This window comes from Bos indicus, chromosome 16 (genome assembly GCF_029378745.1).
Source record: "Bos indicus isolate NIAB-ARS_2022 breed Sahiwal x Tharparkar chromosome 16, NIAB-ARS_B.indTharparkar_mat_pri_1.0, whole genome shotgun sequence".
Classification (NCBI taxonomy): domain Eukaryota; kingdom Metazoa; phylum Chordata; class Mammalia; order Artiodactyla; family Bovidae; genus Bos; species Bos indicus.
Window position 1 is genome coordinate 73,725,165 of NC_091775.1, and position 17,043 is coordinate 73,742,207.

At 47.4% G+C, this 17,043-nt stretch overlaps 1 protein-coding gene across 6 annotated transcripts in view; it reads right to left on the reverse strand.

Annotated features, from left to right (window-relative positions):
* HHAT (hedgehog acyltransferase) overlaps nt 1–17,043 on the reverse strand; it is a 352,855-nt gene that overhangs the window by 265,848 nt on the left and 69,964 nt on the right. For 4 of the 6 annotated variants that reach the window (XM_070768646.1, XM_070768645.1, XM_070768647.1 and 1 more), the window contains 2 exons: nt 12,321–12,515; nt 9,217–9,432 (listed from right to left, as the gene is read on the reverse strand). In XM_070768646.1, coding sequence (XP_070624747.1) covers nt 9,217–9,432; nt 12,321–12,515 — 411 coding nt within the window. The remainder of the gene's footprint in view (nt 1–9,216; nt 9,433–12,320; nt 12,516–17,043) is intronic. The other 2 variants (XM_070768650.1, XM_070768651.1) reach the window with 2 other exon arrangements.

Sequence of the window (17,043 nt, forward strand, 5' to 3'; positions counted from 1 at the left end):
CGCCGCTTTTCTTCTCCAGGAATAACTGAGGGTGGTTTTCATCTGAATCCTTACCTCAAGCGTGCCTGCTCTGCGAGACCCTACAAAGTCCACAGCAGAGCATCAGTGAGCCAGTGAATGGCAAAATCCTCAGTTAAGAGACCCCCGAGCTGCCTGATCCCTCGTGTCTGCATTACTTGAGCAGAAAAAGGCAATCACGAAAGGTCCAACAGGAGGGGCTTGGGGCTTGGTTACGTGCACAAGCGCACCTCAATCGTACATAGTCACAAAACACTACTGTTAGATACCTATGTGCATAAATCATGAAAGGCTGGAGAGAGAGAGAGAGAGACACCAAAATGGCAGCAGTGATGGTAATCTTTGGATGGTAAGGGTCTTCAGTTATTTTAAACTGTTACTATTTCTGTAACTGGGGGGAGTAATGCAAGTTTATAATAGCGTAAAGGCATTGGTCCTCTCCACTAGAGAGACAAGCGCTCTGCTTCCGCACCCTTCTTGTCAAAAATGCTTTGGGGAGCACGGCATCCTCAACAAGCAGGCCTGCCTCTCTCTCTCTTCTGCGCCAGCCCCATCTTTATTTCTCCTTACCGTCCCACTTTGGGGCTTCCCTGGCGGCTCAGTGGTAAAGAACCCGCTTGCCATTCAGGAGACTCAGGTTCAATCCCTAGGTTGGGAAGATCCCCTGCAGAAGGAAATAACAACCTACTCCAGTATTCTTGCCTGGAAAAACCCACGGAAAGAGGAGCCTGGTGGGCTACTGTCCATGGGATTGCAAAGAGTCAGATACAACTTAGTGAAAAACAACAACTACCTTCCCACCTCACTCAGAGATTTTCTTAGCTATACGCTAAGTTCCCCTTTGTTCATAATCAATCCTTTTCTAGCTCAAAATTCAAAAAGACACATACACCCCAATATTCATTGCAGCACTATCTACAATAGCCAGGACATGGAAGCAATCTAGATATCCATCAACAGATGGATGGATAAAAAAAGATATGGCACATATATTACACAGTGGAATATTATTTGGCCATTAAAAAGAACAAATTTGGGTCCTTTGAAGAGATACAGATGGACCTAGAGACTATCATACAGAGTGGAGTAAGAAAGAGGAAAACAAATACCGTCTAACAAAGCAAATTCATTTGGACTTAATGAGCGTCAGCAAATGAAGAAATAATGACGAACAGAGTATCCATCAGTCTGTGGCAGCTAGAACAGTTCACACCAAGGCAATCAGCTGAGCCAAGACCCAAGAGGCCCCTAACTCCACTCTAGGCCAGTGCGCAGGGCCTTTCTTGGTGCCAGACTTTCGGAGGAAAGCAGCTTCCCTGATTGAACGTGATAACAACTCACAAGCAGAACTGACCGAAGACCATCTTTGCACAACTGTCTCCGGCTTCTAAATAAGCAACGGTGCACATGCCCTGCAGGCCCATGAGCAGACAGCTAACCCCCCAGCTCAGGTCCCCCTGAGGACCAGAGCTGCACCTGTGGTCTCGGGGCACCACTGGCTGTGCAGCCCTGTTCCCGGGAGCAGAGAAGAGACAGGAGAGCCTCTGCCGGATCAGGACAAAGGACCCCGCCAGGCGATCGGGAAAGTCTGGCCAATCGCCTGCAGCTCAGGCGACCACGTGCCACGGACAGCCCAGAGGCCCTCCTTTCCTTCCCCAAACAAGGCACCATCTAGAGGGACCCGAAGATCTGTAATTAGGAAGAAACACAAGGTGCGTTGTGTGCCTGACTGGCTTCCAGCTAATGACTTACCTACGTTCCCCAGGGCCCAGCTTCCTCCCCAGGCTGAAAAAGGCATAATTGTGCGGCACCCCAGGACCAGAAGGGCTGGGCTTTTCTCTGCAGTGCTGCCGTTTTGATGCTGGGTGCCTCACCAGTCAGAGTATGAGAAATGTCTGTTCCTTAATTGCACCAGCAAACGCAGAAGGAAAACAACCCAGTTTTTCACTCTATTTGTTTTTACTTTAAAAAGAATGGATATCAGCTTTTCTTTAGAGTCGTGTCATTATCACAATCCCTGTATACCTTCCATCGAGTTGTCTCCCTTTTATTTAAAAAACTGCATCTGTCCCTTGTCGATCCGGCAGGAAGAAAAGACGCACCACACACAGCTCGCCTAACGAGCAGGGCTGCTCATTATTCAACCTCGGCATGCAAAGCATTTCACCAGAGATGTTTTAAACCGAGGTCAGTGCCAACCTTAAGACCACTGGAAACTGCCGCCAATGGGAATTTTTAGTCAAGACTCCACGAAAAAACACACATTAACTCATCTGCAAAGTGCATTGTAAAACACATTATCTTTTAAAACCTCATTTCATGCAAATTGCATAAAAAGGAATATCAAAGCCTTTCAGAGATATTCTAATGATTCAAGGTGACAGTTCTCAAAGCTGAAAGGTTCTTTCACACGTGAATAATACCCACATTGGAGAGCACCAGAGAAGCCTTCCCCAGACACAGCTGTTCAACCGAGTCACCTCCGCTCCAGCCTCCGCACTTGGCTCCAGGGCACTGCGGCCCAAGTCTTGTTGCTTTATAACGAGGGCATTTCTCTCCAGCCCACAGTCTCAGGCCATACACCTTCCCCAATAAATGATTCCCTAGTCAGACCCTCACTGCATCCAGACCAAGGCAGGTGGTACCCACTGGTGTCTGCCAGAACAGCAAATGGAGCCTGAAGTCAGAGTAGCGGCCGCAGGACTGGGACCTGGCCTGGCCAGCCTGAGTGTCCAGACCCACACGTCCACCATGTCACACTGCATCCTCACTCTAATTCCTGTGAGGGTCACCGAGCTGGCAACAAGGCTCCAGTCTTCATCCCCCTACCCCAACATGCACTCTATTAGCCTCTCTTTGCCTCCGTGTTACTGTCTGTGAAGTGGGAATAACAATGTCTTACTCCTTGGGCTGTTGCTAGGATAAAACATGTTAGAACATGGAAAGCCTGGTTGGGGTGAGTACTCAGTGAGTATTCCTCAGGGTCAGCATCACCGCAGGTGCCTTCTGGAGCCTACCCCAAACCCTGAGTGGTCTGACTGGGACAGTGACTGCCAGCGCTGGTCGCTCAGGGACTGAGCCCACCCCTGCAGCCACGGCCTGCATCTATCCTCCGCTGACCTCTTCTGAGGCCTGGGATGGCCCCTGCCCAGAATCGTGCCCAGAATGGCCCCCACTGCCGCCCTCACCTACCAGCCCGGACCCCAGGGCCTCGGGTCTGACATAAACAGATGTTAGTTCTCACCCGTGGGAGCCTCCCCAGGTGAGACCTGAAACCGGCCCCTGGTTCCCAGAGGACAGTCCAGTTCAGTTCAGTCACTCGGTCGTGTCCGACTCCCTGCAACCCCATGAACCGCAGCACGCCAGGCCTCCCTGTCCATCACCAACTCCCGGAGTTCACTCAAACTCACGTCCATCGAGTTGATGATGCCATCCAGCCATCTCATCCTCTGTTGTCCCCTTCTCCTGCCCTCAATCTTTGCCAGCATCAGGGTCTTTTCCAGTAAGTCAGCTCTTCGCATCAGGTGGCCAAAGTATTGCAGTTTCAGCTTCAACTTCAGTCCTTCCAATGCGCACCCAGGACTGATCTCCTTTAGGATGGACTGGTTGGATCTCCTTGCAGTCCAAGGGACTCTCAAGAGTCTTCTCCAACACCACAGGTCAAAAGCTTCAATTCTTCGGTGCTTAGCTTTCTTTACAGTCCAACTCTCACATCCATACATGACCACTGGAAAAATCAAAGCCTTGACTAGACGGACCTTTGTCAGCAAAGTAACGTCTCTGCTTTTTAATATGCTATCTAGGTTGGTCATAACTTTCCTTCCAAGGAGTAAGTGTCTTTTAATTTCATGGCTGCAATCACCATCTGCAGTGATTTGGGAGCCCAGAAAAATACAGTCAGCCACTGTTTCCACTGTTTCCCCACCTCATTTCCCATAAAGTGATGGGATCGGATGCCATGATCTTCGTTTTCTGAATGTTGAGCTTTAAGCCAACTTTTTCACTCTCCTCTTTCACTTTCATCAAGAGGCTCTTTAGTTCCCCTTCACTTTCTGCCATAAGGGTGGTGTCATCTGCATATCTGAGGTTATTGATCTTTCTCCCGGCAATCTTGATTTCAGCTTGTGCTTCCTCCAGCCCAGCATTTATAAGGATAGACCGAAGAAACAAGTGGGCTGCTTGGACCGGCAGGGCAGGATTAATAACCCAGGGAGCTGACAGACAGGCCTCGTAGTGGGTGTCACAACACCAGCAGATCTCTGCATCCACCAGCAGAATTTTAAAGTTGAAACAGAGGCCTGTTCTGTGTTTAGTCACGTAGGGAGTTCAGCTGGTCTGAATGACACCTTCCTCTCTCAAGGTCAAACCTATGCCCCAGAAATGGCTCCCAGCCTGAGAATGGTGGGCAGAAAGTACATTCCAAGGGCAGGGGAGGGGTGAGGAGCCTCTGACTGCCCAGGTCCAGACTGAGGGTCAACCAGTCATCCCAGCCTTTCAGTGACCTCCTCCAACAACATACTCCAGAAATGACGCTCAGTTTTGGATAACAGTAATGACAATAACAGGGTGTACAACACGTCAAGCCACATTATCTAGACGAAATCATTTAGTCCTTACAACAATCCTATCTAGGGGGTATTATTATTTTTTCCATCATACTGATAAAAGGAAATGCAGTCACAAATAAGGTGAGTAACTCACCAAATGCTCTCAAGCCAAAGCACAGCAGGGATTCAAACCCTGTAACTAAAGGGCTGGGCTCAGGAGTTTTGCTCTTAACCATCAACCACGTTCCCTATTTAAGCACTGTCTTCCCCTCAGGGCTTCCCTCATAGCTCAGTTGGTAAAGAATCCGCCTGCAACACAGGAGATCCTGGTTCGATTCCTGGGTTGGGACAATCCTCTGGAGAAGGGATAGGCTACCCACTCCAGTAATCTTGGGCTTCCCTGGTAGCTCAGCTAGTGAAGAATCCACCTGTACTGTAGGAGACCTGGGCTCAATCCCTGGGTTGGAAAGATCCCCTGGAGAAGGGAAAGGCTACCCACTCCAGTATTCTTGCCTGGAGAATTCCATGGACTGTATAGTCCACGGGCTCGCAAAGAGTCAGACACGACTGAGTGACTTTCACTTTCACTTTCTTCCCCTTGGGGCAGGAGCACAAGTCCCCCCCAGGGCCCCCCAACACACACAGCAGCTCCTCACAGCACGAGTCAGCCTGCTCAGAGTAGGATGGGGTGGCCCCAGGCTCCAAGCTCAGCAAATAAACAGCATTTCCTGCCTTTCCCTAGACCTCCCCCACACTGTCCCCCACCTCACCCCTGGCTCGTTTTCTGAGTTCCACAGACCCCTGGGAGAAACACAAACGAGGCCCATATTTCTCCAACTCCAAACGCCATCAGAGATGACCTTTGAGTTAACACTGGGGCCTGTTGACAGGCCCAGTTTTCCCTGTTGGTGATTGATGTGTACATATATCACATGCCATGTATTACAGAGGCTCCTCTTCTATGCTTGCTTCATCTTGGGTATGTAAATTTACACACTAAAGGAAAAAAAAAAAAAAAAAACTGAGCGAAAGAAGTCTCGGGTGGACCTACTGCTACTGCTGCTAAGTCGCTTCAGTCATGTCCGACTCTGTGCGACCCCATAGACGGCAGCCCACCAGGCTCCCCCGTCCCTGGGATTCTCCAGAACACTGGAGTGGGTTGCCATTTCCTTCTCCAATGCATGAAAGTGAAAAGTGAAAGTGAAGTCGCTCAGTCGTGTCTGACTCTTAGCGACCCCATGGACTGCAGCCTACCAGGCTCCTCCGTCCATGGGATTTTCCAGGGAAGAGTACTGGAGAGGGGTGTCATCGCCTTCTCCGAAAGAAGTCTCGGGTGGACCTAGGGCTCTCATTTTAACCACTGTGGTTTGCTGGGCTGGGTGGGTTTCCACAGTGAGGCTCTGCTGCCCCCTGGTGGCAAGTCTCCTCCTGTTCTTCAGAGTCTGGGCACGCTGGCCTGAGAGGCTAAGGACCAAAATTTCAACTCTACCGTCTCCTGTGACGTTCACTCATTCGCGCGAGTACTTGTTCAGAGCATACCTTGATTACAAGCTCTGCCGGCCAGCTTTTCTCCATCCCCTCCCAGTCTTTCCCCTCCCGGCGTCTCTGATGGAATCCCTTCACTCTATGAGGTCAGCTCCTTAGTAGTTTAACTGCTCTCCTTTTAGACCCGTTTTTCTCATAGGAGTTGAGTGCCCATAAACACCCCCAGCAACCACAGAAATCACTTGTCTTTTTATTGCTCTGTAGCTTATTAAACATCTTGCCATTTCTAAGCTGACTTTTCCAGGAATCCTCCCAGATTACAAAGAAAGGCTTCAATTTGCCTCTTTCGTTTCTGCTTTCTGCAACTGCTAGCATTTAGAAAGGGGTAAAAAAAAGAGAAAGAATAGACAGAGGTGCAGCCCAGAGTCTCCATACCTGAGTCCCTATTGGCAGAAACTCGAGAGAATGAGAGCCTGTGGCTAAGGATTCAGGTGAGCGATGCTCTCAGAGCTCGTCTCTATGTGACAGATTCAGGACCCTGCAACCCACCTCTCAAATTCCCTCAAGACTCTACAGGGGACAGTCAGAAAGGAGGAGACAAGAACTAAAAAGAATGGTGATCTGCCAAACAGTGAAGTACGGATCCCACAGGGATAAGCTCCTTAATGGATAAGAGGCGGTTTGGAAAATAATTTGTTTCCTCTTAATGGGTTTAGTCTATGTTTCTCTGAGAAAGATTATCTGTCTTCAAGGAAGGGTGGGGGTGTGCTGTGGGTATTTAGTCCAAAAGCTATTGACTGCAATGTTAAAATTTAAAACTTACAATGGCCGTGCCGTGCATGCGCACTCAGTTGCTTCTGACTCTCTGTGACCCCATATACTGCAGCCCCCAGGCTCCTCTGTCTGTGGGATTTCCCAGGCAAGAATCCTGGAGTGGGTTGCTGTTTCCTTCTCCAACAAGGAGGTTGTTAAAGAGACATAATGTGGATGAACTGAACCCACCCTACACTGGGCCTACCCCACCCCGATCCTCTAAGGAGGGTCTCCACCTCCAGAGAAGAAGTTCCTCTTCTGAAAAAACTTAGGAAAGTGATTCTCCACCTCGCAGCATCAGGACCACACTCTGGAGCCCCACTCCCAGGGTTCTGATTCAGTAGGTCTGGGGCAGGGCCTGAGAATCTGCACGTCTGATGAGTTCCCACGTGAGGCTGCAGCCACGGGTCCAGGGACCCCACTTTAAGAGTCACTGAGTCGGTAGCCATTGAAAAGAGTGAAATAGACCACGTGCAGCGACACGGATGGGCCTAGAGACGGTCACACAGAGTGAAGTAAGTCAGACAGAGAAGGAAAATTATCATATGACATCCCTTCCATGTGGAATCTAAAAAGATATGATACAAATGAACTTACAAAACAGAAAGAGACTCACAGACTTAGAAAACAAACTTACGGTTGCTGGGGGAAAAGGAATAGTTGGGAACTTTGGGAAGGTCATGTACACACTGCTGTATTCAAAATGGATAACCAGCCAGGGCCTGTTGCATAGCACATGAAATGCTGCTCAGTGTTGCACGGCAGCCTGGATGGGAGACGGATGTGGGGAGAATGGCATGTGTGTGCATGGCTGAGTCTCTTCACTGTCTACCTAAAACTACCAGAGCATTGTTAATCAGCTATACCCCAAAACAAAATAAAAAGTTTAAAGTTTGAAAAAAAAAAGAATCACTGAGTTGGAAGATCAGCTGCCATCACTAAACCACCTCTGGCTTTTACACAACAACTTTAACCGTGATTTTCAAACATGGATTTTAAATTCCTCCATGGCAAAAGAATGCTCCCAGGTAACCCAAATTGAAGTATGAGAAACCATATGCTAAACATATCAATACATCCACCTAGAATATCAATTTCCCTTAAACATTTGCGGAGAGGGAAAAAGTTTAATGATTTAACTGGCAATTTTTAAGCATTAAGTTATTGTTTAATGCAGAAATGTAATGTTTTGAATACAATGTGAAATTTTTAAGGCAAAATAAGGGATTTCTAAGCACCCTCCTATTTGTGCAGGGGGCACCTTGTAGGGTGTCCCCTCCAGAAGTGTGAAACAGTGCTGCTGGCCCTGCTCTTCAACGTGTCCAGGCCCCCCGTGTGTGCATGTGTACACATGTGTGTGCCTACACACACACGTGCAAGCACTTACTATTCTCACCTCCATGAGGATTCTTTCGTTGGGGGGTGGGGGCAGGAATATTCTTGGAGAAACCCTGTTTTTAGGCATCACTGATTACTCATACTTTGGGTGCATTAACCTAGTACACAGCTTCCACGAGGCTGGCTGCGGAACGAGGGAAGGAATCCAAAGCAGGAGGGGAAATGAGGTGGGAATGATGAAGGCAGCTTGCTGTGAGCCTCGGACAAGACTGCTGTCCAGGAGGCAGGCGCGGTCCTGGGCAGAAAGAGACACCCAGACCTGAAGACACACCACTGCACGGCCTTCAAACCCCCTTCAACCCCACTCTGTCATCCCACCCAGGTTCCCCTGAACAATCCCTCAGCCACGGAAGAGCTACTTCATAAGGAGTCTGTGAAAATAAAAGGGCACCAACTATTTGCCAACCAACCGCTTAGTCAGTGTCTCCTTCCATTTTCCCAGTAAGTCCATGAAAACCCGGTTTTCTTTCTCTGGGGCTGGCCTGCCTGGGATGCCCACCCCAGGTTCCTGGCGGTGCCCAGTAATTACTTCTGGCTGCCACAGTCCACTGGGAATCTGGGTGGGGGGCCCTACAGCCCACATACACAAGAGACACGGTGACCTTCATTCGAAGGCTTATTTCCGCACAGTATTTCACTTCTTATCAGAATACCAAGTATGGGCTTCCTGGTGGCTCCACGGTAAAGAATCCACCTGCCAATGCAGAAGACATGGGTTCAATCCCTGGGTCAGAAGATCCTCTGGAGAAGGAAATGGCAACCCACTCCAGGATTCTTGCCGGGAGAATCCCACGGACAGAGGAGCCTGGTGGGCTACCGTCCATGGGGTTGCAAAGAGTCAGACACGACTGAGCGACTCAACAAAAACAGTATGAAAAGACTCACGAGTGATCACATAAACAAGGACAGAAGCATCACGGGCAGGAACGCCCATGCAATCCTCGAAAGGCTCTACCTGCGCGATGAACTCCGGGAAGCTGAGGACGGGCCCGTTGTGGAAGACTGGGTAGTAGAAGACGTAGGCGAGCATCCAGGGGAGGGAGTAGAAGGGCCGCTCGGCCAGCGGGGGCTGCCAGCACAGCTCCAGGCTGAAGCTGGTGTAGTACAGACAGCGCACGGTCAGCGTGAACTGCAGCAAGTAGTACTCGTTCTCGGTCTTGTACCACCCTCTCTGCGAAGTCACAAGGAGAGAACAACCCTTGAGTGTCAAGCACAGACACCATTCAATCTCCGGGGGAGGAGATCTCTTCCACAGGCAGAGCGGCTGTCCCACCCCGGGAGCCGAGAACCACCGAGCAGCTGGTTAACGTCATGCATCATCAGAGAAAGCAGTTAACGAGCAACGAGCAGAAGAGTGTCCCTAACATCGGCCATCGGCTTCGCGTTAAGCCTGATGCAACAGAGGACGAGGGTTTTCCCAGATACGCATCCGTGGGACACACCAGTGCATAGCACGGAGATTAGCTACATCCAAGGGGTACTCTGGCCCCCTCCACAGCTCTGAAGACACGGAGAGACCTATCCAGACAGATCTTGGGACTCTGGGGGCTCAGCTCCAGATCCCCGCAATAAAGGGAACCTTGCTATAAAATGAGTCGCACAGTTTGCTTGGTTTCCCATTTGTACATAAAAGCTAGGTTTACACTATATTACAGCTTACTACAGGGGTCCCCAACCCCTAGGCCACAGCCCACTGTTGGTCCGTGGGCAGGAACCGGGCCCACAGCAGGAGGGGAAGGGCAGGTGAGCTAGCGAAGCTTCACGTGTATTTAAAGCCACTTCCCACGGCTCCTGTTACCACCTGAGCCCCGCCTGCTGTCAGACCAGCGGCATTAGGTAATCACAGGAGCGCGAGCCCTACTGCGAAGTGTGCGTGCCAGGGTCCGAGGCTGCACACTCCTCGTGAGAATCTGACGCCCGATGATCTGAGGTGGAGCTGAGCTGGTGACGCCAGTGCTGGGGAGTGCGCAGGAATAAAGTACACAAGAATGGTGTGCCGGGAAATCAATTTGTTAGAAGAGTAATCCCCACGAAGCACAATAAAATGATGTGTGTCTGTAAATGTCACGTGGGATTTATGTCTTCAACAGATTTTTCCTCTGGCTGTCTGTCATTAATTTGGCTTCACATGTAGCGGAGGACTATTTTCCAAACAAGCTTTAGAGACACATCATCAAAAGAAATAGTCCCTGCCCTCAATGAACCTGAATTCTCACACAGGAAACAGGTATACAAGACAGCATGAAATAACAAGTATGTACAAAACTAGGTGAAGAACGAAAGACTAAAAGCAACTGTGATGAAATCTTGATACTACTAAGGGAGTAAAATTATGGATCATTTTATAATCTACTTTTCTACATTTTCCATATTTTCTAAAATATATACGTATTGTTTTTTAATGAGAAAACCAGGTGATGAAAATAGATACAAAAAATAGAATTGGGACAAAGGACAGAGTAGTTCATTTGACCCATGAGAGCCTTTCAAGGCTTTACACAGAAAAATTAAGCACTGAACAGAGTTTCTACTCCATGTCCAGGACTTCAGCAGACACCAAGAAAAATCAAGAAAACTGCACGTGTGAAAGTATGGAAACCCAGCGCAACTAGTTGCTGGTCATTCGCTCCCTCCTCTTTGGCAACAGTTTTCACATCACCAACATACATAATTTATTCACCACTGACGCCCATAACTGATGCTAGTGGCCCCAAATAAACGATCACTACAATCGGAGACTGTTTTGAATACTTGCCAGATCCCCCAAAAGTTAGATGTGGATTTGTTTTTATTTTTATTGCAAATCTAATTTTAAGCACACTTATTTAAATAATCAGGTAGCTTAATCATTCTGGGAAGTTAAGTATCTTTTGTTAGGAGAGAGCTGCCACCTGACCTACTCACGCCAGTCCACTGGTGAGAGTGAAAAAAAATTAAGAGAGCCTAACAACAGCAAATGCCAACCCACTCCAGTATTCTTGCCTGGAGAATCCCAGGGACGGGGGAGCCTGGTGGGCTGTCGTCTGTGGGGTCGCACAGAGTCGGACACGACTGAAGCGACTTAGCAGCAGTAGCAGCAACAGCAGCAAAAAAAAAAAAAACATCTTGAATTTTCAAAATGCTACCATTTTTACAAAATTGCTTAACACATTATCTTGTTAGGTCCTCAGAACAACTCCATGAGGAAGGCAGAGCAGCTCGTACCTTCATTTTCCAAACGATGAAATTGAGACTCAGGTTAAATACTGCCTCCGGTTTCAAGAGGACACACAGTGAATAGAAGAGATTAGAAAACCACCCGCTCATTCTTCCTGGTGTGTCCTTCCCCATGTCTGTGCCAGTGCAGGGCTCACCAGTTCTAACTGCCATCATATGAATCAATAAATGAGTGAATGAGTAAACAAATGGACAGAAGTTAAAATGCCACAGGAACACATGGTTAAAGGAAGAATATCAGAAGCTCCCCAAGATTTTCTGTGCAAGGAAAATACTTAAACCTTATCTGTTTCAGGGACCACCGTGGGCTTCTGATGAAGTAAAGATGTGAGAATTCCCTATAAACTGTGCAGCAGTTTACAGATGATTTTTTATTAAAAGCATAGGGGATTATTCCTGGAGGAGAAAATGGCAACCCACTCCAGTATTCTTGCCTGGGAAATCCCACGGACAGAGGAGCCTGATGGGCTACAGTCCATGGGGTCAAGAAACAGTCGGTCGTGACTTAGCAACTAAACAACATGGGGATTATTGCTTTCTTTTGCTTTTGTTCCTGTGATGTCTGGCACCATCCATGCTGACCCAAACTGGGAGAAAAGGTACAGGGTGGGCCTGGACAGCCTCCCAGGGCTGAAGTGTGTTAGTCCCTCAGTCTGGAGGGCTAAGACAAAGTCAGATACAAAGGATCGCAGGATGCAACACCCTCTGCTGCCACGAGGGGGAGACCCATCCCAGTTCTTGGATCGACTCTTATCTGAAAACAAAGGCATCTACCTGGATATTGGCATTGCAAAACAGGTTTTCTCCTTCCCATTGGTATTAAAAAAAAACAGAGACTCTTACCTTAACTTCCTCCACATCTTGCAGTCTCAGTGTAGAGAGCAGAGAGAGAGAACACAGCCATGATAGGAACTGAGACCGGAACTGAGCAACACAGAAGGAGATAGTGGCGTGAATAAGAACCATGGCGGTGCCCTGGGTCCCCAGCACACAGCGGCAGGCCCACATCCCGTAGACTGCGAGGATCCAGGGTTTGTGCTGCAGACAGAGAAGGACCCAGAGAGAGAGAGAGAGAGAAAAGAGAAAGTAAGCTAACAGCCTTTGCCATTGAAGGTTCTGTTTTGTGACCCTTTAACCAAACTCATTGTCCTGGGGATTTAGTGTTAACACGGATGAAGAGGATTCAGAAGGACCTTCCACATTAACCCCAGATAGCAGTCCCCAACCTTTTGGCCACCAGTGGAGACAATTTTTCCATGGACCAGAGTTGGGGTGTGTGGGTGGTTTCAGGATGATTCATGCACGTTACATGTATTGTACACTTTATTTCCGTCAATCACATCAGCTCTACCACAGACCATCAGGCATTAGATCCTGGAGGCTGGGGACCCCTGCCCCAAAGTGATGGCTGCCCACCCCCAGGTCCTCAGAACTTCACCAGATTCACCCAGAAGCAAGGAGCTGCTTTCCTGCCTTCAGCCACAGCCGCAGGCCAGTGGATCCCACAACAATAAGACACATAGCTGACAGTCCAACAGATATTATGGAAGCCAGAAGACAGCCGGAAAAGCTGCCAGCCTGGCACACCAGCCACTACCCACACTATTCTGCGAAAGTGAAGGTGAGAGGAAGCACTGGTGTGCATTTCTTCGGAGTCTTATTTAGAAACTGGGCCATCCAAACCACAAAAGGTTTCCTAAAGTCTAAACCACAGACTTAAAAGTAAATATCTAATTACATTTTTTTCATTAGCATATTATTCAGTCAAATTTAGGTCACAGAAAAAGTACCTGCTTTCAGTGGGTGAGATTGAGGCCTTTGTCTAGTAAATCTGATTGATACATCTATTACTACCTTAGGAGAGAATTTTTCTATTTCAAGTTTTATAGTTATTGACATTGAATAACTAGATAAATTAACATGGTTTTTTTTTTTTTTTTTCCCTCAGAGATTGAACTTATGGTGAGGGGGAGGATGGGGAAAGGGATAGATGGGGAGTTTGGGATGGACACACTGCTGTATTTTAAACAGATAACCAACAAGGACCTACTGTATAGCAAATGGTACTGTGTTCGGTGTTATGAGGCAGGCTGGATGGGAGGGGAGTTTGGAGGAGAATGGATACATGTACATGTACGGCTGACTCCCTTCACTGTTCACCTGACACTATCGTTAACACTTAACTGGCTACGAAAGTGAAAGTCACTCAGTCGTGTCCGACTCTTGGCGACCCCATGGACTGTATAGTTCTCCAGGCCAGAATACTGGAGGGGGTAGCCTATCCCTTCTTCAGTGGATCTTCCCAACCCAGGAATCAAACCAGGGTCTCCTTTATTGCAGGTGGGTAATTGGCTATATCCCAATACAAAATAAAAAGTTTTAAAAAATTAACATGTCTTTGCTTTTACACTATACTCTTGGTCATATCTGGCTGGTAAATCCTTACTTTAAAAAAACCACAATAATGTTTTAACATTGTTTGAGAGGCAATATATCTTAGTAGTAGAATTATCAAGTTTTGCTGTCTAATTGCCTAAATAAATTCTGATGTCCCCATTAACTAGCTGTTTGACCCTAGATACGTTACTAAATCTCTCTCTTTTAAATCACATATAAAATTTGAATAATGGCATCCACTTCATGAGGCTGTCGTGAGAATTAAGTTAACAGTGTAAAATGCTCACAGCAATGTCTGCGTACACTGCAAATGCTAGCAGCTAGTCCTATAGGAAACATGATGTGTCTGTTTGATGGGCATTCGAAAACAGGATTTCCAGAGACTTCCCTGGTAGTCCAGTGGTTAAGACTTCGACTTCCAATGCAGAGGCTGTGGGTTCGATCCCAGGTCGGGGAGCTAAAATCTCACATGCCTCGTAGCCGAAAAAGCAAAACATCAAACATAAGCAATATTGTAACAAATTCAATAAACACTTTAAAAATTATATATATATATACATATATATACACACACACACACACACACAAACACACACATACACAGATAGATAGGATTTCCATGAATGCATAAGTGAGGACTACTTAAAATTGGGTCTTCTTATGGAAAAAATGATTTATTTAAGGGAAAGACAGATGTGGACTGCAAATTATAAATTCCATCTTTCAATGGTAATGCTTCCAAAATATTGCCGAAGTAGAATTATCTCCCAAATCTATACTCCAGCCCAAGAGAGAACATTTTAAATGAACAACTGGGTCAGCCACTTTGAAGTTCCAAGAAAATCAGAGAAATCTACAGTTCATTTTTACTATTTTTCCATCCTACTACCCACATTAAATAGCACATAAGTTTGCTTCCAACTTTCCCCTAAAAACTCAGCTCTGGACAGAGTTCAATTATAAGGAATAAGGTTGCCAACTGTATTTTAAGTAGCTTTAACAAATTAAGAAAAAGCGGGGGTGTCTTTTTAATCAGGATCTACAACATTCACCGCTTGGAATCCATTCCCATGAGTGCGTGGCTTCGCACACACCTGTAACACAGCTACGTTTTATTAAGTGCTATTTGATCCATTTGGAAAAAGCCTGTTTGTTGGGATTCATTTGGGAACTTAACCACAGACTTAAGCTGTTTCAACTTGGAAAAGCTGCAGGAACCTTCAGGAACTACTAGCAGGGCTGTGCAAACTCCATCTGCTCCAAAGAGTCTGATGAATTCACCTGAGCTCACAAACGCTACTTTGAGGGCTCACAAGGTCATCCTATATTCCCATCTTCTTCCTGTCAGAGTACAGGCAGGCAACATTCAGCACCATTCTCTCTAAGACATCACAGCAAATGCGCTCATGTGAACTTTACCTTCTCTGATACCCCTATTACCCACTCATTGACCCCAATGGGCAAAGGCAACTCCACTATATACATTCACAGTGGTCAGGTGATGAAACAGAACAATGTGAAAAATCTAAAAAGAATTCAGTTCAGCCGCTCAGTCGTGTCTGACTCTTTGCGACCCCATGAATCGCAGCACACCAGGCCTCCCTGTCCATCACCAACTCCCAGAGTTCGCTCAGACTCACGTCCATCGAGTCAGTGATGCCATCCAGCCAAAACCTATATAGGGCTTCCCTGGTGGCTCAGTGGTAAAGAATCTGTCTGCCACTGCAGGGGACACAGGTTCGATCCCTGGTCCGGGAAGCCCGCCTGCCTAGAGTCTGTGTTCTAGGCAGATGCCACTGTAATGAGAAGCCCACGCACTGCAAGTGCAAAGTAGCCCCGCCCTCTGCAACTAGAGAAAGCCCACACACAGCAACAGCCATAAGTAATAAATAAAAAAATAAAATATTTTTTTACAAATGTATATAAATTGTGTGTGCTCACTCAGATAGGTCCAACTCTTTGCAACCCCATGTACTGTGGCCCGCCAGTCTCTTTTGTCCATGGGATTCTCTAGGCAAGAATTCTGGAGATACTGGGTTGCCATTCCCTTCTCCAGGGGATCTTCCAAACCCAGGAACTGAACCCACACGTCCTGTGCCTCCCACATTAGCAGGCAGATTCTTTATCACTGTGCCACTTGAGAAGCCCTTACATAAATTAGAACTTCATGGAAATATTGATTTTTCACGCTGTAAAGTGAATGCAACTGGAATCTACACAACTGCAATGAGAATTCCAAACCACCACTAAAATGCTGATACAGCATGACTAGACTTTCATGCCTTGCTCTCTGTCACCAGTGCAGGACAGTCCCCACCATCAATGCAGTCTCAAAGTGGGGGTCCCCAACCGGCCAGTACCGGTCCGTGACCTGATAGAAACTGGGCCACAGATAGATAGGATTTCCATGAATGCACTGATATCTGGGCCACAGATAGATAGGAATTCCATGAATGCACTGACTTGAAAAGCTCACCTCACACAGCAGGAGGTGAGCGGCAGGCGATCCTACCGTCACCCCCAGATGGGACCATCGAGCTGCAGGAAAACAAGTTCAGGGCTCCCACTGACTCTGTGTTAACGGCCAGTAGCATAATTATTGCATTATATATCACAATGCAATAATAACAGTAGAAGTAAAGTACACAGTAAAGTAATAATGCACTTGAATCATCCCAAAACCATCCCCCCTCCTCCCACTCCCATCTGTGGAAAAACTGTCTTCCATGAATCCGGTCCCTGGTGCCGAAAAGGTTGGGGACTGCTGCCTTAAGGCACACTTCCTGCAGCCCTATCCCCCACCCCCAGCAACACACACACACACGTGCAAGAAGCAGGGCAGAGAGGGCAAGAAATGGACACAAACCCTTGCCCAGCAGTGAGGCAGCAGCATGGTGGGTCTGCTGCTCTGAGGAGGAGGAGGGCTTCTTCCAAGGGTTTCGAAGACCCTGTACATACTCAAAGGCCTAAAGACAGCCCTGCCCTACCTATTTCTACTCCAAAAGTTCTTACGTATTTATCAAACCTGTGTCCACCTCATAAGTGAAAATGCTTAAATATTAGATTTTGAGCCTCTGACATCAAATATACTAGGAAACTTCTAACTCTTTAAAACTAAAGAAGAAAGTCTGCTATGTTTTATTCCAAAACAATACTTCTGATTCATCTC